This window comes from Anser brachyrhynchus (assembly GCF_964034855.1).
Source record: "Anser brachyrhynchus genome assembly, chromosome: 12".
In the NCBI taxonomy this organism is placed as follows: domain Eukaryota; kingdom Metazoa; phylum Chordata; class Aves; order Anseriformes; family Anatidae; genus Anser; species Anser brachyrhynchus.
In genome coordinates, this window is record NC_137707.1 from 1,190,902 (window position 1) to 1,214,690 (window position 23,789).

The 23,789-nt window shown below is 54.7% G+C and overlaps 4 protein-coding genes across 10 annotated transcripts in view; 2 read left to right on the forward strand and 2 right to left on the reverse strand.

Moving 5' to 3' along the window:
- The window catches only part of WWP2 (WW domain containing E3 ubiquitin protein ligase 2), a 36,018-nt gene extending 32,130 nt beyond the window's left edge, over window positions 1–3,888 (reverse strand). Inside the window, exons 1-4 of the mRNA XM_080552078.1 lie at window positions 3,753–3,888; window positions 1,797–1,881; window positions 1,127–1,274; window positions 753–871 (exon numbers count right to left, since the gene is read on the reverse strand). Coding sequence (XP_080408204.1) covers window positions 753–871; window positions 1,127–1,274; window positions 1,797–1,866 — 337 coding nt within the window. The 5' untranslated portion in view covers window positions 1,867–1,881; window positions 3,753–3,888. The remainder of the gene's footprint in view (window positions 1–752; window positions 872–1,126; window positions 1,275–1,796; window positions 1,882–3,752) is intronic.
- Window positions 3,889–3,920: 32 nt separating this feature from the next.
- On the forward strand, window positions 3,921–6,708 carry NOB1 (NIN1 (RPN12) binding protein 1 homolog). Its single transcript, XM_080552087.1, has 9 exons — window positions 3,921–4,069; window positions 4,149–4,281; window positions 4,364–4,497; window positions 4,580–4,651; window positions 4,777–4,914; window positions 5,035–5,271; window positions 5,523–5,620; window positions 5,761–5,905; window positions 6,135–6,708. Exons 1-9 carry the CDS (start codon window positions 3,992–3,994, stop codon window positions 6,402–6,404), a joined length of 1,305 nt encoding a protein of 434 aa, XP_080408213.1. The 5' UTR covers window positions 3,921–3,991; the 3' UTR covers window positions 6,405–6,708.
- Window positions 6,709–7,262: 554 nt separating this feature from the next.
- On the forward strand, window positions 7,263–9,777 carry NQO1 (NAD(P)H quinone dehydrogenase 1). The gene is made up of 6 exons (XM_080552107.1): window positions 7,263–7,803; window positions 8,275–8,439; window positions 8,513–8,643; window positions 8,786–8,899; window positions 9,000–9,101; window positions 9,184–9,777. Exons 1-6 carry the CDS (start codon window positions 7,797–7,799, stop codon window positions 9,487–9,489), a joined length of 825 nt encoding a protein of 274 aa, XP_080408233.1. The 5' UTR covers window positions 7,263–7,796; the 3' UTR covers window positions 9,490–9,777.
- Window positions 9,778–11,830: 2,053 nt separating this feature from the next.
- NFAT5 (nuclear factor of activated T cells 5) overlaps window positions 11,831–23,789 on the reverse strand; it is a 57,975-nt gene continuing 46,016 nt past the window's right edge. For 6 of the 7 annotated variants that reach the window (XM_080552068.1, XM_080552066.1, XM_080552071.1 and 3 more), the window contains 3 exons: window positions 21,062–23,495; window positions 19,852–20,098; window positions 11,831–18,984 (listed from right to left, as the gene is read on the reverse strand). In XM_080552068.1, the coding sequence (XP_080408194.1) occupies window positions 19,860–20,098; window positions 21,062–23,495 (2,673 nt within the window). In that variant the 3' untranslated portion in view covers window positions 11,831–18,984; window positions 19,852–19,859. The remainder of the gene's footprint in view (window positions 18,985–19,851; window positions 20,099–21,061; window positions 23,496–23,789) is intronic. The other variant, XM_080552067.1, reaches the window with a different exon arrangement.

Here is a 23,789-nt window from a genome sequence, read left to right on the forward strand (position 1 = left end):
CGCGGCGTCGGGGAAAAATGTGACACGTTTTTTCTGGTGCCCGTTACCGGAGGAGCCAGAACAGGCAGTTGCCTTTTCCATTCATTTTCCACGCAGCCCCCTGGGACGCCCGCTAATGAAAGAGCCGATTGTGCCCGGCCGCGGGCAGGTAGAGCGGGGGCAGCTCCGCGCGGCTCGGGGGGGAAAAAGGGGCCGGGAGCGTCCCCGGGGCTGGGCCCCGCCATGGACAGCCTGGGGGCAGCACCCCACACAGCACAAGCCCCCCTCCAGGGAGGGGTCCCCCAGCTCTGCCACCCGCAGGGCAGGACGGGGCCGGGACTCCTCTGGGCCTGGCGGGGCAGGGCCGGAGCCGGCCCCCCTCAGCACCACGTCCGTGTTTTGGGAGCAGGGAACTTGGCTCGGAAGGGGCAGGGCGAGCCTCTTCCAGCCCCGCGTGGCCGCTTCCAGGGCCCGGCCCTGAACGGCCGCCTTTATGTGGGGGCTGCCGCCACGGCCACCCCCCGGTGTCTGCGCACGGCAGCGGGGAGCGGAGGGATCGGCGTTCCCCCGAAGGCTGCAGGGCTCTGGCTAACGGGGTCTGGCTGCCGGCGCACCCAGCCCCACACCCAGCGCACAACTGCGCCTTGTTCCCTCGTGGGGCCAAGCCCCTCGGTGTAGGGGGGCTGCAGGAGCCGTGCAGAGCACGGGGGGACCCCGCGGGGGGACAGACAGGACACGGCCCGGAGGCCGTGGCGGCCCCGGGCTGGACGTACGTTTCCCACCGCTCTTGAGCAGGTTCCAGAGGCTGACGGAGGCGGTGCCCAGCAGCTCGTTCCTCAGCGTGTGGCAGCTCCACACCTTCAGATCCAGGTGGCTCTGCGCCGTGACGTTCCTGGGGGGACACCACAACCGGGGCCGTCGCTGCGGCCTCGCCCCTGCTCAGCAACGGGCGGCGCCCGGCCCGAAAAGCCAGGCAGCAGGAGGCTGCGGGGCAGTGGCAATTCCCCCACCCCAAGGGCTCACCCTCGCATGGCAGCCAAGCCCTCAGACACCCAAGCAGCCAGGAGCTGTGTGGGTCCCCCCCCCTAGGCTGTGCCAGGGAGCGGGAGGACCCCCGGCCCCGCAGCGAGGGCTGGCAGGGACTTACAGGACGAGGATCTCGTTCCACAGCAGCTCCGAGCTCCCCATCTGCTTCCCCGTCTTCTTGGTCTCGCTGGGCAGCCCGTCGCCCGCCACCTCCACGTAGCAGCTCAGCCGCGACTGCCGGCTCTGGGCCTTGGGCTTCACGGACACCACTGCGCAGGGACGGCACGGCTCACGCAGCCGCCCCGACGGCCCCTGCCCCGCTCACGCTCCCGTCCCCGCCGGCAGCAAGGTGCGGGGCCCGCTCTGGTCGCTGCCCTCCCCCAGCCCCATGCTTCACCCACTCCTCAGCCCCACGGCCACCGTCCCTGCCCGGCTGCTCCCAGCCCCAGGAGCTGGGTGGGAAAAGCCCCGGGATGAGAAAAGGCCCGGTTCTGCGGGCACACCACACCGAGGGGCTGCCCGGGGAAGAGGGGAGGGAGGCAGGCACCCAGGGGCGGCCGTGCCCAGCTCCGAGGGGCCGCGGGCAGCGCGGGGACCCAGCTCCCGGCGTCTGGAGCCACCTCGCGGCCACGGGAGCACCGACAGGGCCCTGGCAGAGCCGCGGAGCCACGTCCCGGCAGGGAGCGGAGCCCCGGGCAGGCCCCAGGAGCTCGGCGCTTCCCCACCAGGCTCACGCAGCACCCCCCGGGGGTCTCCCGCCCGGATGAGCCCGGCCCCCCGGCGGGACCCACCTTTCACGGAGAGCTGGGACTTCTCGCAGGGCGGCCCTGCCCTGGCCCTGCTGGAGCTGGCAGAGGCCATGTCATCACCCCCGGGCTGGAAGCAGAGGGACACGGGGCCTCAGCGCCGCTCCCGCCACGTGGACGGGGCCGCGCCAGGGCCCAAACCTGCCCCGTGCCCCTGCCAGGGACCCTCACGGCGTGGGGCCAACACGCGGGCGTTCGCCTGGCCAACGTGGGGCCCCTCCTGCTCCTGCCTGGTTTCAACCACGCGCTGCGGGCGGCGGCGAGGCTCACTCTACGAGATAATCCCCATCCCTGGCCTAAAGGGCCGAGCAGCGCCCCGGGAGCAGCCTTCAGGCACCGCAGTCGGGCATCTCCGCCTCACCGCTCCCGAAGAAGTTGCCGCTGAGCACAGCCACGGGGATGGAGCGCTCGGAAGGCGCTGCCTCGCGCCCCGCCACGTGTCGCTGAGCGGGGACACCCGCCTGGCGCAGCCCGCGTGGCCGCGGCACCACGGGTCCCTCGGGAGGGACGCGGCAGCAGCGCTGCGAGCGAGGGCGGCTCATGGCACGGGGCAGCGGCATCTCCCTCGAGGACAGCCTGGGGCTGCGCCGGGCGGCCAAATCCCTCAGAAAAATCGGTGCTGTGCTCTCCAAAAACATCCCAGAGCCGCAGCTGAGCAGGGAGGGAACGGCAGCCTCCGGAAACGCAGGGCCGGACGGAGCCCAGGGCCCCGCTCACCACCTCCAAGCTCTCGGGCACCACGGCGCTGCCTCCGCTGCCAGGGAACTTCCCCGGCGCCCTCTGCCCGGCCTCGCTCCGCAGCCGCCCACGCCGGGGGTCGGAGGGCGCAGGGCTGGGAGCAGCACGCGGGGCTGGGCGCCTCTGCCGAAGCGTGAAGGAGCGGCGCGAGGCCACGGGACGGGGCACGCAGCGGCACGAGGCGTCGGGCCTGGCCCCAGCACAGGCAGCCCTTGCCTCGCACCATCCCCGCGCTGCGGCTCGGGGCCGGCCCGGCTGCTCTTCGACCCTGCCCCCCCCGGTCCCCGTGACCCGGGGTCTCCGCAGCACCCGGACACAGCCGCCCCGGCACCGCCAACCGCTGCGGCCCACAGCTCGCCCCTCGGGCCATCGGTTGTTGATTTCGCAGCTCCGCACCGCCGCTCCCTCCCTCAGTGCCGTTAACGAGGCCCCCGGGCAGCAGCCGGGCCGAGCGCCCGTCCCAGCCACCCCCTCCCGCGGCCGCGCTGCGACCGAGCCCCGAGGCGGCGGCCGGGGAGCTTCGGGCTTCTCCCCGGGGCCCCGCGGCCGGGAAATTCCCTTCTGCGCCCCCGCAGCCCCGAGCACAGCTCCGACTCCCCGGGGCCCGTCCCGGGGCAGCCCCGGCCCACCCGGGCCCTGCCGGAGGAGCCGCCCCGGGTTCAGCCCCGGCCGCCCCCGCCGCACGGGAACTTCCAAGCCCCGCAGCCCCGGGGCTGCCCCAGGACACGCAGCGGAGCCGCCCCCGCAGCGGGCCCGGCCGGGGGTCGGGCCGGGGGCACCGCACCGCGTGTTCGGCCCCGAGCCCATCCCCGCCCCCCGCACCACACCGGGGCTGGAAGCGGCCCAGCCCCCCCGGCCCCCCCGCACCCACCGCGGCCGGGGCCAGCCCCGCGGCTCGGGGCCGCCCCGGGTTCACCGCCGGCACCACCCGAGGACCGCTACACGGCCGGGAGGCGCCCCCCGGGCTGCAGCTGCGGCTCGGGCCCAGTGTCGCCGCCCTGCCCCGCTCAGGGCCCGGGACGCCCCCCGCCAGTAACGGGGCTCGGCGGGACCGGGCAGCCCCGGGCCACCCCGCTGAGCCTCGCCGCTGCCGGAGCGGCGGGGCCTGGCCCAGCCCAGCCGGCCCGGCCCGGCCCGGCCGTGCCCGTCCCATCCCGTCCCGTCCCCACGGGGCCCGGCCCGCTCCTGCCCCCCCCCCGTTACCGGCCACCGCTGCGCTCCCGCTTCCGGCTCCAGCGCCCGCCGTCATGTGACCCTGCCCGTCACCTGACCGCGTCACGCTCCCGGCGTGCCCCGCGCGCGGGCGGGCGGTGCGGCGAGGGGGGACTACACCTCCCAGAGTGCTCCGCGGCAGGAAACTACAGCTCTCAGCGTGCCGCGGGGGGGGACTACATCTCCCAGCGTGCCGCGCGGCGGCCGCGCTACGGGTGGCGGCGAGGGCCATGGGGCGTGCGGAGATGGCGCGCGTGGCGCACGTCGTGGCCGACACCGGGGCCTTCGTGTGCGGGGCCGCGCTGCAGGTGGGGGCGGGGCGGGCACCGGGGGGGGACCGGGGGGGTACCGGGGGCCCGGGCCCCGCGTGACGCCGCCGCCCCGCAGGAGGTGGCGCTGAGCGTGTACACCGTGCCCGAGGTGCTGGCCGAGATCCGCGACAGGCCGACCCGCCGCCGCCTGGCCGCGCTGCCCTACGAGCTCCGCCTGCGCCGCCCGCGGCCCGACTTCGTGCGGCTCGGTGAGAGCGGGGGGGAACGGGGGGGGGACCGGGGCCGGGCCGGGCCCTCCCGCGGCTGAGCCCCTCTCCCCCCCCCCCCCAGTGACCGACTTCGCCAAGCGCACCGGCGACTTCCCGAGCCTGTCGGCCGCCGACGTGCAGGTGCTGGCGCTCACCTGCCAGCTGCAGGCCGACACCCTCGGGCCCGGCTGCCTCCGCCTGCAGCCCCCGGACAAGGTAAGGCGCCGCCACCGGGACACGGGGGGTGCGGGGGGGGGGGGGGCTGGGTGCCCGCTGAGCCCGGGCGCTGCCCCCCCAGGTGCGGCTCAGCTCCAGCCCGCGGCACCCCGAGGCCCCCCTGCACCTCGCCGGCTTCCACCTGCCCAGCAAGGTAAGGCACGGGGACGGGGCGCGGGTGGGGACGGGGTTTGGACAGGGATGGGGCACCCCCAGGGACGGGGACGCAGCCCTGCAGAGCCTGGGGCCGAGGCACCCCCGTGCCCTGCCCCACCGCAGCACAAGCGCCCGGGGAAAGGCCAGCGGCAGCCCAGCCCCGAGAGGAGCCAGGAGCCCCCCGAGAGCAACGAGTTCGGCTCCTTCCTCTACTGGAGGACGCCTCTGCCCAGCATTGAGGATGAGCTGCAGGAGCTGCTGGTGAGCTGCAGTGTCCCGCTCCTCGCCGCGCTTGTTGCCCTGGGTCCTGGCTGACTCGTCCCAGCTCCTCTGCGTGGGAGCGCTGCGCGTGCCGTGCCCAAGCGTCCGTATCCTCCCCAGGAAGCCCACGCCGTCTCCATTAGCCCAGAGACCGCCGAGGAGCACCGGAGCTCAAAGGATGGGGACAGCGCCAAGGAACAGGAGAAGGAAGATGAGGAGGAGGATGAGGAGGAGAGCGACGACGAGGGTTGGATAACGCCCAGCAACCTCAAGCAGGTCCAGCAGGACCTGGGGCACTGCGACACTGCGCCCGCTGACATCCAGGTCGGCTGCGTCACCACCGACTTCGCCATGCAGGTGGGTGCTGCCGCACGTGGACTGGCTCCAGCCTCCAGCTCAGCCAGCCCCGTGTGGGTGCTGTACAAAGAGCGGCTCCGTGATGCCTCCTTTAACCTTAAAAGCCGTCAGTTTTCTCCACAGCAGCGGCCTTTGCAAAGCCCGTCGGGGTCGCTTCCTTCAGCCTTTCTGGCTGCCTGGGCAGGCAAGCGCGGGCTGGAGCTTCTGGGCCCCCCCCCGACGGCATCCCCCTCTCTCCTCCCTCGCTGCAGAACGTGCTGCTGCAGATGGGCCTCCACGTGCTGGCAGTGAACGGCATGCTGATCCGCCGGGCCAGGAGCCACATCTTGCGCTGCCACGGCTGCTTCAAGTGAGTGCTGCGCGTGTCGCGCTGCCAGGGCACGGGGTGTGCGGCGTTCCCTGGGTCTGGGCGACTGCTCCTCCTCCTGCTGAGCCCGGGTCCTGCAGCCCCGAGAAGCAGTAAATGCCCTCTGTCCCTTTGTCTCACAGGACAACCTCAGACATGACCAAGGTTTTCTGTCCCCACTGCGGTAACAAGACCCTGAAGAAGGTTGCGGTGAGCGTCAGCGATGACGGCAGCCTCCACATGCACTTCTCCCGCAACCCCAAGGTGCTGAACCCCCGGGGGCTCAGGGTGAGTACAGGCTGAGCTGGGCAGCCTGCGGCCGGTGGGATGGAGAGAACTTCTGACCCCAGAGAGGGTCGAAACAAAGCCATGATCGTCCTCCAGCTGTTCCACTTAACCCAAGGGCTTTGGGGTTTCATTTGCTAAGCCCTTCTCCAGAAGGCAGCCGTCGTAACGAAGTCCCTCTGAGCCGGAGCTGCTCCTGAAGCGACTCTAACAGCCTCCCTTCTCTTGGCAGTACCCGCTGCCGGCGCCGCAAGGAGGGAAGCACGCGAACAACCCCCACCTGGTGGAAGACCAGCCCTTCCCGCAGCAGCGGCTGTCCCGCAAGGCCAGGCAGAAGACCGACGTCTTCAACCCCGACTACGTCGCGGGGGTCTCTCCCTTCGCAGAGAACGACATCTACAGCCGTGCCGCCAACCTGCACATCCGCGACGCGGCCCTGGGTGCGGGCAGGAGGCGCCTGAACCCCAATGCCGTGACAAAGAAGTTTGTGAAGAGGAGGTAAAGGGCGGGACAGGGCCCTCCGCAGGGCGCTGTGAGGGAAGGGCTGTCCGCCAGGGCACTGCGCGGTGCCTGGTGGCACCGGGAGGGCGACCCGCCTGCAGCACCGGTGCCCGGCCTTTCCTTCTGAGCTTCTCTGCGTGCCTGAGGGGCAGAGCGACGGGTGACAAGTCTCTGCTTTGGGGAGGCTTTGACCCGGAGTGCCTGCAGCCACGGCGCTCGTGGAGGGCGTGGGTTGTGCGGAGGTTTTTGCTCTCCCTGGACTCCCCGGTAACCTGCAGGGCTGAGAATAAACACACAAAGCTGCAGCGTCGTGGCTCAGTCTTGTTTCCAGCGGAAGGGGGGCAGGGTTGTTGGGGCAGGAGGCACTGGCAGTGCCCAGGGGTTGTTTGTGCTCAGGGCACTCCCTGAAAACAAGGTTTTATATGCAAACAACACGCCCAGCCCAGCCTTTGCAGGGGCTGAGCACCCCTCTGCACGCACGCTGCAGCCACGTCTGCCCCGTGTGCCCCCCACGCCTGCTCCCACGGCCACCAGGACGTGGCCACACGTGTCCAGGGGTCTCTGCACACACGGCCGTGGTGGCCCCGTGTGCCACGGGCGGGTCTTGGCCTTCAGCAGGAGACGCTGCGGCCACGGGCAGGGTCCCTCCCACTCCAGGACAAGGGGCAGGGCCCTGGGGCATCCCCAGGCTGCTGGCAGCGTTGTTTAACCCATCGGCAGCTCAGCACCACGCACCTGTTCTCCTGCCAGTGGGATGGGGGAGAGAAGCGGGGGGGGGGGGGGGGGTTAAAATCATGGATTGACATAAGGACAGCTTAATAGGACAAGCAAAGAAGGGAAATAATAAGGCCACGGGCTGGGGTGTCCTTCCAGCAGCTGGGGTCACCGGTCCTGGCTGTCCCCTCCCAGCTCCTTGTGCACTCCTGGCTGGCAGGGCAGCGTGAGAAGGTGAAAAGTCCTCGCTGGGTTATGTAATCAGCATTGTTTTTTCCCAAATCCAAAGCATGGCACCGTACCAGCTGCTGTGAAGAAAATTAACCCTATTAACCCCAAAACCAGGAGACTGGCCCTGGCCCCCAGCACTGGGACACCAAACAAGGGGCAGTAACGAGGGGGCTGGCAGCTTGGTGGGAGTGAAAGCGGCACTGAGGGGGAGGCGTGGCTGCTCCAGACGGAGCACAATGCCCCCGGGCGCTGGGCACAGCAGGAACACGAGGCTGTACTCACCCCTTGGGCAGCGGTGCGGCTGAGTCACGGCACTGCACGCGCTGGCTGCACACCCAGCCTCCCGGGGACTCGTCCAGCCCTGCCCCGAGCGAAGTCCAGTAGCGAAGCATCCAGCAGCGGCAAGCAGTGCTCCAGCCCCGCTCCCGGCAGCCGAGCAGCCCTGGCCATGGCAGGTAGGTCAGCACCAGCACCGGCACGGCCGGATCCTGCCCAGGGCCCCAGGACACGGCTCAGCCTCACCCACAGCCGACGAGCAGCACCGGGGCTGTGGTGCTCCCAGCCCCGGGCGTTTTCCCTTCCCTGCAGCCTGGCTGGCGGCATTAATTGGGAGCAAGGATTAATTAACTGTGCTACCGGCTGCTGCCCTCATGGCCTTGGAGCTGCAACCTCTGTCATGGCACGGCATGGCACGGCCTGCTTGCTGTGCCCTACCACTGCAACGTGCCTGGGGGCAGCTGTGGGGCTGGTGGGGGCCAGTGGGGCAGCCACAGGCCTCTGGGGGCCGGGGCCATCCGTGTGGGGGCTCCTTGCAGTGTCCATGGGGCACCCGCGGGTGCCTGCAGGACATCGTGGGTGCCCCCGGGTATATCCCTGGGGGTCTGTGGGCCCTGCTGCGCGGGGTGCTGAGCTGCCCCTCCCTGCAGGACGCAGGGCACTGATCGTGCTGGCGCACCTGGAGAAGACGTCCTTCAACCACGCCATGGCGGAGGCAGCTGCCAGCACGCTGCGGGACAAGGGCTGGGACGTCACCATCTCCGACCTCTACGCCATGGGGTTCAACCCTGTGCTCTCGCGTCACGACATCACCGGTATGACCGCAGCCATCGCCCCTGCCAGCCCCGTGCCCCCAGCGGCTCCCCCCAACCCCCCGGCTCCCCACAGGGCCGCCCAAGGACCCCGAGCACTTTGTCTACGAGACGGAGATGGGACTGGCGTGGAAGGAGGGACGCCTCAGCAGCGACATCGTCGCCGAGCAGAAGAAGATCGAGGCAGCTGATCTGATCATCTTCCAGGCACGAGAGCAGGGAGAAATTCTCTCTTCGTTGGATGGGCTCTGGGCTGGTTTGGGGAGGTGGATCTTTGGGGGGGTCTCTCTTGGGGGCTGGGGGAGGCGGCAGTGCTCGCTGCCAGCCTCAGCGCCGCGTGCTCTCCCAGTTCCCATTGCAGTGGTTAGGGATGCCGGCCATCCTGAAGGGCTGGTTCGACCGCGTCATCATCCAAGGCTTCGCCTACTCCATGTCCACCCTCTACGAGCACGGGTGCTTCCAGGTAGGTGGCCGGGCTGGGGGCCGGGGGGGGACACCAGATGCTGGCCTTGCCCCCTGCAGTGGGGTCCTGCACCCCCTGCCTTCCTGCCTGCCATTTCCAGAAGAAGAAGGCCATGCTGTCGTTCACCACCAGCGGGTTGGAGTCCATGTACTCCCCCAGGGGCATCAACGGCGACATGAACGTATTCCTCTGGCCCATGCAGGTGGGGCTGGGGCTGGGGCTGGGGCTGGGGATGGGGTGGAGCCGCGGGGGCCGCACTGACATCTCCCCCTTCCTGGCGGCAGCGGGGCATGCTGCAGTTCTGCGGCTTCCAGGTGCTGGCACCTCAGATCTGCTACAGCGTGCGGTACGTGACCCCCGAGGCACGGGCGCAGATGCTGAGCGCCTGGCGGAGGCGCCTGGCTTCCATCTGGGAGGAGAAGCCCCTCGGCTTCATCCCCAACAGCTGCTTCGAGCTGAGCATGGCGGCCGGCTTCGTGCTGAAGCAGGAGGTGCTGGCGCAGCAGGAGGGGCAGCCGCAGGGGCTGACGGTGGGGCAGCACCTGGGCAAGGCCTTTCCCCCCAACGAGCAGCTCAAGGCCCCAGAGTAGGCGCCAGAGGCCTCGGGGTACAGCTGGGCCCATCGCTGCCGTGCGCCCAGCCCCGCGTGGCGAGGACGAGGCCTGGCCCCACATCCACTGCACTGCCAGGGCCAGGGGGGCACGAAGATGGTGCCCCAGCCCTTCATCTTTCTCTCTCTTTTTCTACTGTCTCTTTCCTGTCATTTTCCTGCATGAGTTTACTCAAAAGCGAGGTCTCGGGGTGCCGGGGGCTGCAGCATGGCCCTTGGTCGACACCGTCCGTGTGAACACAACCAATAAACTGCAGTCGGGAGATCAGCGGTGGTGTTGGTGCCGTGCCTGAGCCCCTTCCCCAGGCTACCCCAGGGATTCAATCGAGCCGGGGTTGCCCCGTGCCTACCCCAGACGTGGGCAGAAGCCCCCCAGACCGTGGGCCCCACGGCAGCACGGAGCAGCCCTGCTGCAGACAGAGCGTGGCAGGGCCCCATCCAGGGCCGCTGAGAAATTGGAGACTAAAACCAGCCCTAATTTCCCCTTCCCGTCCTTCCTGGGGAAGCAGGTCCTGGCACCTCACACATGCCATACAGGGGGGGCACGCCTGCACGCCCCCTCCCCAGGCCTGGGCACTGATTAAACGGCTGCATTGCGAGGAATCGCACGGGCACACCAGGTTAACTAAAGGCGAGGGGTCCGGCGGCCTCCCCGGCCCGCAGCGATTCCTGCAGAGGTGGAGGGAACGGGGAGCAGCCCGGCGGCTGCTCTGAGCTGCGCGGTGTTCGCAGCGGTGCCGGGGCCGATGACCGCACGTCACAGCAGGGGGAATGGGGAGGGATCCTTGGCGTGGGCAGCGAGCCCGGCACAACGCGGAAGAAACGCACAGAGGGCAGGGCACACGCAGCACACGTGGGACATTGCTGAGGCTCCAGAGCTGGGCTCGGGGAGCTGAGAGGGCGCAGGGCCCACAGGTCCCAGCCAGGGACAGAGCCAGCCAAGTACGGCGGCAGGTCCAGGGCAGAAGCTAAAGACCTGGATGCACCATTACAAAATAATCCAAAGAGTAAACCACAGAAATCACCGAAGCACCCCCTCCTTCCGCATCAACATGCACGAGCCAGGCTTGTTATTCCCTCCTGCACAGGGCTGCCAGCACACAGCTCAGCAGTGCTCAAAGCTCCACAGAGCGAGCTGCTGGAGCGTCTGTCACAAAAACGCATTCTGTCCAGCTCTCGGGGTAAGTTCAATGTGTTTTCTTACCCCTGTTGTAATGCTGCTGTCCAGTAAGTGCAGAAAGCCTGTTTTACCAAGCAAAAAGACCAGCAAGACCTCTCCGGTTGGTTTTTAGGTGCTTGTGCTCTTGGGGCGCACGCGCTCCTTGCTCCAACTCACCGCCTGTTTGCCCTTGAACGACTTTCCTTGATGGTGCTGCGTGCCCAGACTGCTCTCCGCACAAGCCCAGACTTCTGCCAAATTTTACTTCTCCGGCTTTGCTCATCCCTGATGAAAATACTGAGAAGGAACTAACAGACCTGGCAGCGCCTTTCCCACAGAGTATCTTTTTCAACCTTGTCCCAAAGACTGTAACCACATTTACCGAGGCATATTTTCTCTGAAATCAATTCACCATATTTCCATTGGTTTTATTTTCATCCAGCAAAGCTACAAGGCAGGTTTTCTAGGATTTGGCATTGCTGCCAGCAGCCGACCCGGCCCAACGAGCTGAGCCGAACGTGCACAGGGTGAAGCCGCTGCCAACCCCGCAGGGAGGCACCGGGGGGACGCAGCTGGGCCTCGGCCTCTCCGGGTCACCTCAGGCACATCGGCATGACCACAGCAAGGATGCAGCTGCACGGGGATTGTGCCGAGACACACGGGAACTGAGGCCTGGGCACAAACTCTTCTCTTCTGCCAGAGGCAGCATCCCCAGCTGCCTCTGGAGAGCCCCCGCCGGAGCTGTGGGAGGGCTGAGTACATCCCCCTCGGCCCCTCAGAGGGGATCCCACCTCAGGCCGACCATGAAAATAACCTCGAATGCTTTGAAGTTACAAAGCTGTGGCGTGGGTAGTAAGCCACGTACATGACTGTGGACTTACGGCGAAGTCGAGAAGAAACACTGCAAGTTGTTTTGTGTTTTTTTTCCAAAGTGCGTGCATGCCACAGTGCCTTTCCTTATGCAACAGCTCGAGCAGGATACACCAAAGCCCCAAATCCACACGTGCTCGTCTTCCCAGTGCTTCCTGAGCTGGCAGCCACAGGGTAACCGGAGGGATTTATTCCGCACTCAATGGCCACTTTCTCTTGGCAGAGGGAAGATGCCCTTGGGAAAAAAACCAAAACAAACCAAAAAAACACAACAAGACTTTACACTGCAAAATGAAAACTTTCATTGTTTTATTCTTGACTGCAGCTGTTTACAGAAATATAGTTGCGAGTATACAAATGTCCCAATAGAAGCAAAATATTTTTTTTAATATTTAACAAGTTATCACAGGATAGCTAAAAACATAGATGCAAATGAAATATCCCCTCATAGAACAAACTGAAAACACTGGGTATCAGTGCTTTGAAATCCCATCTACGAAAGCCATATACACAGAAATGCACGAAGGAATATCTGGTGCTACTTTCACATTGCAGGACAATGGAAAAGGCAGCTCAGCAGTTGATCAGTGCACTCCAGAAAAACATGGCAGAAAGGCAGGTAAGCCACTCAAGAAAGATGCAGGCATTAACAGAGGTAGAAAGCTCTCAACTTTTTTGGAGCTTACTCATTAGCAACAAGCACGTATGTAAAAATTTGAAATGGCCTCATTTCAAATAGCGTTTGGAATTAAAAAGCTTCAGGAATACTGGGGTCTTTTAAGCAGGACACTGGAACTGGTTCCCAGTTCTCCCATCCCTAGCAGTGCCACTCTCTTTGAACAGGGAGAGCTCTGCTCTCCCAGCCTGCGGAGCCGCCGCGCGCTCGTGCACGGGGATCTGTCTGGGCAGGGGATGCTCAGGCCAGGCCTTCACCCAACTTACCAGGGGGCAGCTCCATGGACTAAAAAGAAGTTTAAACAATTTACGTTATCTGAACATAGGACCCTTTGCTAATCTGAATACAAAAAACTTGCACGTAATTAGAGTATTTTACAGCGGGCTGTGGATGGGCGTGGGAATTTTGGAGTCTGAACTGAGCACTTGCAAGGAGAATTTCGGTGAGAATCCCATGGCAAGCAGGGAAATGCTCACATTCCTCACCCTCATCCCAGTACACCTGAGCATTAGAAGCAATTTCATAAACTGTAACAGCAAGAACTAGAGAAGATCATCTCCAGAAGCGGTGGAGATCAGGCTAAAAAAGAATACACTTGCTTTCGGTTTGGCAGAGATGCTTTGAAAACACCTGTAACGAGACAACGGTGTCTATCGATCAACCTAACGCCAAACTGCTGTGGAATACATCTGGTTTGGCAAGAAGAATCATGGTGGACTAATGCATGCTCTTGATTTTACATTCCGGATTTCCTTAGAGTTTCATCGCTCACACAATCTGTAAGAGCTCGGAACAAGTTGGGGCGGCGTTCCTCACGGCTAGGAACCAGGGAGGGAGCTTTCACACGGTTTCAAGGAGAGCGCTTTAGCCATCAGCTACTTCAGTACAAAGCAAAACCAAAATGAAAGATGCTTCCCCTTACACGCAAGAATCAGAACAGAAGAGGAATGACTGACAGATTACGTTTCCTCATCCCGATTCAACCCAGCTGAGCAGCAGCCGGCATCCTTTGCTACGCAAGAATGATCAATAACCCCCACCGGGAAAGAACTGCTCGTGTCAGTTCAGCTCCTACTGAGCACCACAAACACCACTACTGTGTCTGTATGGGCTGCTAGGAGACTCAGGGAGCTGCCCTCCACACCCACGTTTGCCAAGGCACTCGGGGAAAGCTGGCAGAGGAGCACATGGATGCAGAAAGCGAGTGCTGCTGCCGAGCCCATCCAGTGGGCAGACCCCTAACCAAAGCTGTCAGTTCTACTGCTTGGTTACATCATGTTTGCAACTATTAATAAAAATATATAAAAATACAAAAGTGTACAGCTGTTTTAAACAGTCACTTTAACCCCACGGACATCAGTGAAGTTCAAAAGCAGGGCAAGTTTCTGAAGCAACTCACATCCAGTACTTGAAGGCGTTTATACAACTATTAATGAGCTACTACAAAAACCTCGGCAGATGAACTCATACGAAGGAAAATTAACATTATTTCAGGTTTATAAAAATGTAAATATTAATAATATTCTACGCATATGTCTACCACTATTTATAATAGATATGATTCCTCTATATACATATGTACAATCCTATAATATACAGGCATTGCATATTTACATACCTATACAGATGAAAGGAAAAGCCTCTCCTGTGTAAGCCTCTCCTCACAGCCCCATGCTCACCCAAGTTTATCACATTTCAAGCAGGGATCCTCTGCGCTCGACACTCAGCCTGCAAGTGCACAGACGGATGGATGCACCTGGGTGTACCCTCAGGTGACTGCTGCCGTTCCTAACTGGCATCAAGCACAGTCACCAGCGATCAAGTTCTCTTCTCACTTCCAACCTCCAGCTCAGAGCATGCAAAGCAATTCCTTCTCCTCGCTCGTTTCTAACGCTCAGAGAAATGTCCACAATCCTTTATACTCCTCTCCTGTAACTACTCTGAAAAAGTAACCCGACTACTGTCATACAGATGCGTGACATTCCAAAATTGTCAGTAAAAGCCCCTACCAACTCCTTGTGAAGGTGCATGCGCATGCCTGCACGCACACAGGTGCTTGGCAGCAGCTATGTGCAGCTCCAGCCCAACAAAAACCTTTCTGATTTAAACTACGTTTTAAGATGAATGCAAGCTTCTCACTTGTTTGGTATTCTTTCCGAAGACTCTGCAGAGATAATAGGAGTGGAAACTCTGTTCAGGCAAGTCTTCTTTTCAAAAACTAGATCCTAAATCAAAACTCACAGATTTTCAGTCTTGATCCCCTTACCTAAATGGGGGGAATGCCCATTAATACAGCTGCCCAGGTCCTTAGTATTTCCAGTTTTAAAAAAAGCCGAATTTACAAATGTTTAACTGTTGATGTTTTATTCTATCATAAAACTAAATTGAAAGTAATCACCCTGCCAACAATTAAAAGATAATTAGAATGGTCGATGATTAAACATCTACTTTGAAACTGTAAGGCTGAAATTGTTCCTTCAACTATTTTTATGTTAAATAGCAAAGCATTTGGCTTGAGTAAGTGCTGAAAGAATACGGAGTGAAGAGGCAATTAATAACAAAACGTGGACTTGCTAATTAAGCAACAAAGCACCAGTAACTTCCTGCCAGAGGAGATGTTTAGCTAAGAATTTTGTGTATTACATTATTCATAGAATCATAAAATCATAGAATATCCCGAGTTGGAAGGGACCCATAAGGATCATCGAGTCCAACTCCTGGCACCACACAGGTCTACCCAAAATTTTAGACCATGTGACTAAGTGCACAGTCCAAACGCTTCTTAAATTCGGGCAGGCTTGGTGCAGTGACTACTTCATATGAGTATTTTTTATTATTCTTAACAACGCACAAGCAGATGAGAAGTCACAACTGGTGGTTAGCAGAGAGGTCTCCACAGATTTTAATCTGTGCCAAGAAATCATTGTTCCTCAAACCGTCACGTACCGCAGACGCTGTGCAGAGAGCGGATCGCTGGTGCTTCAGAGGCACACGCAGCTGGAGAGCGCAGCCCACGTTTAACGTGGAGGGTCAGAGAACAACTCTTAGGAGGGAGCTCAAGCAGCACAGAAGACAACACGCAGAAAACCCATCCGAGCAATGCAGCTCTAGCTTTTCATTTTCCATCTAGTAATATCTTTTATACTTAACTGCTGCTTTGTGGATGTGATAGCAGGTTCTCCTTTATAATTATGTCAGGAGATTAAAATTTAGAGACCGAAAGTCTCAGTATCTCCTCACTTTCTCAACAAGAATGGATTAGACTTGAACACCACTCTCTCAGCTCTGCAGGCAAGCACTCCATCTGCTCGCAGCCTAACAGGCACACCAGCGTGAACATGCAGGGGAGTAAACAAAGGGATTAAAAATGCAGAATAAGCTCCAATTATCAATATCAACTGCTTAATCACAAAAGTAAATGTTCAGGACTGATAAAATACAGATGTGGCTCACACTGTTCTCATGTCTTTCTGCCATGAAATCCTGCAAGCTGTCCTCAAGTTCTTTATTGGGTTATCAAACCTCTCTCTTTATCCCTCCTAACAGCTGTTTGCAAGCAGCAGTTCAAGCACTAATCAACCACTGAGCAATCTTTTCATTCATAAGACAAATACTTTTTGTAACCAAATCACATGTTCAAAGTGTTGCACATTTAAACATTGACCTAAAATGGAACAAGATAAATTTAAACACAAGAAATGTTATCCAGAAGTGAAAAAATATGATAGCACAGCCCTTTTTTTTTCTTTTTCTTTTTTTCTTTTTTTTTTAATAAGCAGCCTAAAATACACACGCAATTCAAACATACCCTTCCCCTGGAGCTGTAGCAGTCTTGGTATAAAGTTCTCTTTTGGACACCCATCTTATTAAATGAAGAATTGGTCCCTGGTGACTTGGCACTGACCAACAGCACTTCAACATAAGGATACACCCCTTCAAAACAATAGAACAAACTAAAGCAGCATACGAGTGAATTTATCATTCCTATTACTTCTGTGTATGAAGGCCCCAGATGACACGCAACAGTTTGTCCTGGGACTGCAATCCTGCGAAAGCCACCAGTTCGTTTTTGAGAAACTGGCTACTGACTTCCCCAACCATCTGCAAATTGTTTCGGTCCATAATTAGCAGTCTTCTACGCATCCTCATACAGGATTTAGTCAATTCTGCAAGATTGCCTTTTTCATATCATGAACCATAACAGGATTTTGTTAATATTTTCTCTTAGTAGGAAAAAAAAATAAAAATCACAGGAAGAAAAATTATGGTTTGGGGTTATAAAGCAGCTCTGGACAGTAAGAAGCAGGGAATTCTTTTTCTCATGATTAGAACTTTAAACATTTTAGCGTAATCATAAATTAAAAGTTAAAACATAGAGGCACTAATAATAAAATATTAAATAGACGTGATAGTGGATAAAAGCTGAATGGCTCATTCCGAATGAAATCCCATTTTTCTATATATGCCTAAATGCCTACAGGTTTCCTTACTAGATTGTATTGCTGAGTGACAGACACACCAAAACACACAGTGAAGCTTCTCATAGCCAGTTGGAACAATAAATTGCCTGATGGAATGGCGAGAGATGAACAAGTTATTTATGTTGCAAAAAGTACTTAAATACTCAATAAAGACATAACAAACCCCACCCCACCCCCACTGTTATCAGACGCCACGTTGTGGTAGAACATCAGACAAACTCACAAATTTACCACAAAAATGTGTGGCAAAAAGAATATTTTATATATATGTATATATATAAATTTTTATATTTATGCCAATGTACTCACTCAGTACAAATAGCAAAATAGTATACCATTTCCTAAATACAAAATATAGCTTTCCAAAAAAATGAAACACACATTAGATATAAACCATCCAAAACTTGAACGATTGAAAACTGTATTCAAAATTAAATGACCCAGAGCAGGTCTCTTTCTGAAAAGTTCCCTTCATATCGGCAAGAAGCCTTACTACTGAAAACGTAATTCAATGCCTCTCAATGAGAGAGAGAAAGAGAGAGACAGAAAGAGAAAAGAAAGTTATGACAGACTGACACACAGGAAACAACATTAAAACAAACAAAAACTCTACACGGCTCAACTAAGCACACGAGTTAGGGAAAAAACACAGTAAACAGACTAGAGTTACTTAAAAACCATTTACAGACTACTCTTTGTTATTTAAAATAACAAAACTGAAAAATGACATGATACCAGCTACACTATACCGAGGCATAATAGCCATACATGACAGCTGTTCGGCTCTAGCTGCGCTAACAGCTTTCTACGTGCAGAAGGAGAAGGAACAAGTATCGGGACGAGGCTGTAGTGAGATATCACAAAACCTTCTGGACTGTTGGAGCACCCGAGAAATTCACATGCCTCACAACACAACTGCATGGTTTGGAGTGGGTTGTCTTTACATTCTGTAACAAGTCGTCTTCTTTTTCATTGAAACTTGACAATCTAGAAGCTATACTTGGGGGACTGTCAGTAGGAAAAAAAAACGCTTCGAGTTTGCAATGAGCTCAATATGCTCCAAAAACGCAACAGCTCAGGATGACGTGAAATCTTCAAGAAAGCGTAAAAATGATTTAATTAGCCCCCTACTTGGAGTAAAGTCAAACTGGAGATTTACAACAGCAACAGCTGGAAACTGACTGGTTAAGGGGGTTTCTTGCATTTGGAGGGAAGTGGAAAAATTGTTTCCTCTTTCCTTAATCCTTATTTCTCAGAGCTTCTACTGACTAAGCAATTTAATACCACGACAGTAGGTGCCATGGATTCCTAAAAGCTGCTTCTGATCTTTAAAGCCAGTAGATATCTATAACGTTTTTAAAAAACACAATGTGAAACCGAGGGAGAGAGAAGGAAAAACATGGGAAGAACAAAAGGGAGAAGACTGGTTTGAAAATGGATAAAGCAGCTTTAACGAGATCTGACCCACACGGTCAGAGCATGAGACACAAAAGGAGCTGCTTCCTTAGCCAGGCAGAATGTTCCTTTCAAGTGGAAGGTATTTAAGAGGATAAGATTTTTAGAGTATAATTTAATTAAAAGTTCCCCTTCATTTTTTCATTTTGTTAGAGCCACCAAACCCTTTCTCTATGTACAGGTACATGTAAGAGACACAGAAAACCGTTAATCACATTCTCAGATGGGAAGCACCCACCTCTGTCCGGCTATCTACAGTAGCAAGCAATTCTCTGCTTGTTTATTATAAGTATCAATATTTTCATTGCCACCTACTGCAATTAATAAATCACAGTATTAGCTCTCCCACTTAACTGTAAAACATGCAATCCCTTCACTTACTGATAGCTATGAGTCATGGCTCATGTCACGGGTATTTGATGTTTCTGCTTCACTAGCTTTTCTAATCAAAAGAGGGGATGTGAAGAAGGAAGAGGAGGAAAAAAGTAAACATGGTAACATGTATTACCTTCTAACAACAATAATAACTGACCAGATATGCTTCAAATTCAAAGAGCATCCCACTCTCAGTGGGCATTAGGAGTCGGGTAACAGTACGACCCCATGCCCGAGTAAAACAAAGCATAGCTTTTCAGCATTATTGGCACTATGAATCTTGAATCTCAAATACTACAATCACAGCCTTAGGTGCTAGACACTGCAACTGGCCACATATGTGCTCTTTAGAGAAGAGGGCCACTTTTTGACAGGAGCAATCAGTTCCACGCTGCCTAATCCAGAGTCACAAGGTTTGAAAGGATCTACGAAGTCCTCACCTCTTTCTTCACTGAAGTTCTGCGGGAAAAAAGGGAAGCAAAAATAGTTAGACAATTAACAAAAGTCATCCTCTTACTTCTAAGTAGTTACTTCACCTTGAAAGTGTCCTTCACAAGCAGACATGAAACTATGAGTAATATCAGAATGCAGCACTCATTCAAACAGCAGGATTACTTTCCTTCCACTCAAGTTCATAACTTCACTCAAAACACTTTCACTTAAGTGAAGCTTCTGGGAGATTTGGGGTGTCAACCCGCTTTGCTAAAGCCAAGTTACATACTGTGGACAATACTAGATTCCAGAGTCCTACTGTTCTCAGTACTCATTTGTAATCAAAGCCTCTTTCACCTCTCTGAAAAAGGCATCTTCCAAGAGCAGAATGTTTCCTCGAAAGAGCCAATCCTGTCAGCTCGTTTTTAACAGACTCACCACGGGACACATGATACCTGCCATATTCTACCGAAACTTGTTTTCACATTACATTATTGTAACCCAGAAGGCAACTTCAGAATAGCACAGACTTGAGGTGTGTTACCCAATAAGCCTTAAGTTTTTATACCTCCAACCATATTTTATAATGCTTTTATCTGCCAAGCTGTCAGAGATTCACTCGCTCCTTCCTACTAAAGAACTGGACTGTAATAGCAGATGACAAAACACACAGCGATCAAACAATAAACCTGTCTCAGCCAACTGTTTCACAGAAATTCTGACCTTTGACTGTTTTAAATCACCCTTCATTCTAACCACTGATAGTATGTTCTTAATTCAGCATTACTGATATTTTAGCTGACCTCCTAAAGCATGGTGATACAGTCATGGGGAAAACTTGCTGAACAAACGGCGTGGCAGGAAAGAACCTGTAAACCCAAACACATTACTTACTTGCCTAACTAAAACGAGCCAGCCATGTTGTTCCCCTGGTTTTGCAATGACACGAGCAGATCATCTATTTTCTCAATATTCTGATTGGGTGCCATAGCTGAAGGCAGAGGAGAAGTCTCAGGTAGCTGCTGGGAGAGAAGCGTTGGCACTGCTGCTTGTCCCTCACCCTGTGGCTGACCTGGCTGACTTATAGCCATCAACTCATCTGGCAGTGCAGCTGGTCCAGAAGGTAGCAGCTGGCCGCAGTCTGTTAAGTAGAAAGTGAAGAACAAAAGGACCGTTTAAATTAGATTAATGCATGTACTAAATCGGCCAAATTCTTTATACATATCCGTATTGACTATAAATTCTGTAGAAAGTTACAGGCAGTTTTGTTCACATGATAGCTTTTGGTTATCACTCCCTCAAAGTACAAGCACAAGCTCAAGGTATACACATGGTCTTATGGACTCTGTATTATACCTATTAATACCTTTATGTATATGTGTGTATATATATATATATATATATAAAAGCAATATATAGCTAGAAGAAAAACAAGATGTGCAGCACAGAGAAGTATTGGGTATGCCCACGCTTTGTCTTGATAAATTACAGCTGTGTATTTCTCAGGTCAGGAACGCACAGCCCTTTACAGACAGATGAAGCGATCTGTATCCCAAAGAACTTACAATAAGGGCTGGATTCAGAGATGAGATATAGAAAAATGCAGACTTATAAAGTTAAGGGAGTTTCAAATACACTTCAACAGACAGTTTTCTGAACTACGCAGCCTCAAAAATTTTTCCTTTTCTTCAACAATGTGTGGAAAAAGTAATTGCAGAAACTTTGAAAACCAAATACAGTAGAAAAAGATTAGTGGAGTTGTCTTAAGAGAAAATACTCTTTTTTTTTGCAGGTGTATAGATATATTATTTGTATATCTATTGTTAATATTATATTTTATATTTTTATATAGATATACATAAAATTCTAGGTTGTTTCTGTTGCATACTAATTCTAAGTGTAAGAAACCAACAGGTATTTAAGCTAAGAGTTCTCTTACATTGCTAAGAGCAACATGAATACATACACCCTCAATTGTACTGCTACATTACTTATCTCAGGAGTTTCTGAAAAGTAAATATAGAATTGAACAATCACTATCTTGTGGACTCCAGTTAGTAGCTCTTCTAAACTCCAAGCTCTGAATTAGGCATCTACCACTTACTGTTCTGAATGCCAAACAGGAATATTCCTGAAGTTTGCTGAGATGAAGCAGGAGAATTCTGCAGCTGGTTGATAGCACCTCCTGCTGCGTTGTGAAATAAAGAAGCTTGCTGCTGTGGAGGAGAAGCAGTTCCTTGCATTCCTGCCATGCTGTTTTGGGAAGAGAACATAGGAGACTGCTGTAGCTCTTGCTGGCTCATACTGTTCTGCAAGGCAGACATGGAAGCTGAAGAGATGAAGAGGGTGACCTGTTGCTCTTGAGAACTTGGTGACCCTTGGACCAACTGAATTTGGGGTGAGTTATGGAAGATGGCTGGCTGCTGTGCTTCGGCCTGGTTGGATCCAGGATTCTGTAGAGAAGACACTGTAGTTTGACTCTGGAATTGCATGGGCTGCTGCTCCTGGTTCATCGGTGCCATGTTCGTCTGTGGATGAAAAATGGATTGGCCTTGTTGCTCCTGATTAGTAACTGGGTTTTGGTTCGGGTTGAAAATCATGTTTTGTTTTTGAGAAGCAATTGTACTCATTGCACTTTGATTACTGAACATCATGTTCTGCTGCTGCTGCTGCGGCTGCTCTTGAGATGGAGGACTACTCTGAATAGCAACTATTGAATGCTGAGGCTGGAAGATAGCTCCTTGTTGGTTCTGGGGGATTGAACTGGATTGGATGGAGCCCATTGATACTTGAGGCTGAAACAAACCTTGCTGAGCAGGCTGAGTCTGCGGCTGTTCTTGGGGAAGCATAGAACTCTGGATATGAGCTATCTGTGTCTGCTGTTGGAAGGAAGGTGGTTGCTCAGTGTTTGTTGCTGCCTGAAGAGGAGAAATGGAATTCGGGCTTGTAAAGAACGACATCTGTTCTTCTTGAGATGCTGGGTTGCTTATTGAACTCTGGGAAAGGAACATGTTGGCAGACTGCTGGTCTTGAGGAACTGAAGAGCTCTGTAATACGCCCATGGTGCTCTGTGAGTGGAACATTGGAGGCTGCAATTGGTCAGAGGAATTAGTACTGGTCTGGTTGTGGACAATGGAATTTGGACTGTGAAAAATGGAGCCTTGTGTTTCCTGTGGTATATTCTGAGTATCACCAATAGGATTCTGAGAATGAAAAAGCTGAGCTTGTGAGTGTGCAGACTGCTGCATAAAGTTTGCTGACTGAATAGACATGATTTCTCCGCCCTGCTGGAACAGACCACCCCCTTGTTGTTGCGCTCCACTTGCCTGAACAGACATCATGTTTTTTGTAGATGAAAAGAGATTAACTTGAGGTTGATTTTCTCCACTGTGCTGCATTTGAACCATGGTCTGAAATACAGGATTTTGCATCTGTTTACTCTGTCCTGAAGCTTCCTCTCCATCTGCAGAACTTGATGCCTGAAACATATTAGGCCCATTGTTAGAGACCTGCTGCTGAGCAGTCGGAGTAGTCTCACTTCCAGAAACACCAGGAGATGAAGAGAATAATTCACACTGCATTTGCATGTCTTCGCTTGTTGACAACCCACTCATTATATGTGAAGCCTGCTGGTAAACAGGTGACTGTTGGAGGGCTCCGTTCCCTGAAGTTGTTGAAGAGAACAAATCAGACTGCATTTGCGTGGCAGCCTGGCAAATGTTTTGTTGGATTCCTATCACCATTGCTGCAGAAGTCTCCATTGCCTGCTGCTGCTGCTGTTGCTGCTGCTGCTGATTGGACAACGCATTTTCAGGCTGTGAATGAACATTTTCACCTCTTCCAGGCAAAAGGTTCTCTGGTCTGGAATGGACAGCTGTCTCTGATGAGGAAAATATCCCAGGATTTACACTATTTTGTATCTGACTAACTTGCTGAAAGATATCTGCATTTAGCTGATCTTGAACATCCTCACTGCTCTCTGACCCAGAAAATAAAACAGAAGATAACTGCTGTTGAGCTTCCAGTACCTGCTGCACCAAGTCAACATTTCTACTGCTGCCTGTGGCAGTGTTAGTTGGAAAATTTCCAGCTTGCAGTTGCTGTATTGTGTTCTGTAACTGACTCACACCGCTTGCTGATGAGAAAATACTTGATGAAATCTGTTGCTGTAATGCCTGTGCTGGTTCTGATAGTGTAGACTGTTGTGTCTGTGATCCATCAGTTAATTGTGACAAAGTGACTACCGTGCCATCTGATTGCAAAACTTCTCTGGTTTGGGAATCTCTCGTTTGGAACTGTGCAGCTTGCTGCAATAATGCGTCACTGTTCTGCAGCTGAGCTGGAGTAGAAACTGCTGAAAAGCTACCAGGCTGGGAAATGTCCTGTGTTTGGATTGTAGTTAGGGTCTCTGGATTATACACCTTCGGCTGTATTTGTTGCTGCTTTTCACTTTCAGAAGGTAAATGGGAAGCAGAAGTTGGTATGCCAGACATGCTGCTTTCCAATGTTTGTTGAGTTGGTCCGACCACCTTCGAAGCCTGAAAAGAGCAGCAATACATTAAGCCATTCACATGCTTATTCAGGTTACACTTATCAGATTTCCACCAGTCCGTGATGTTCAGGAAAGACCAGATGGAAGATTTGATGGCTATGCATCTTTCCATACATAACCAGAGGAGCAAGCAAATGACTGGGAAAACAACGGAAATGCTACTTCAAGGACAAGTCATAGCACAATTTGATGAAAGCAATACCGAGAAATTATTTAAAAAATCGTCACAGTAATTTACTCATTCTGTGTCACAGGACAAAAAGAACATTCATCATAGCAT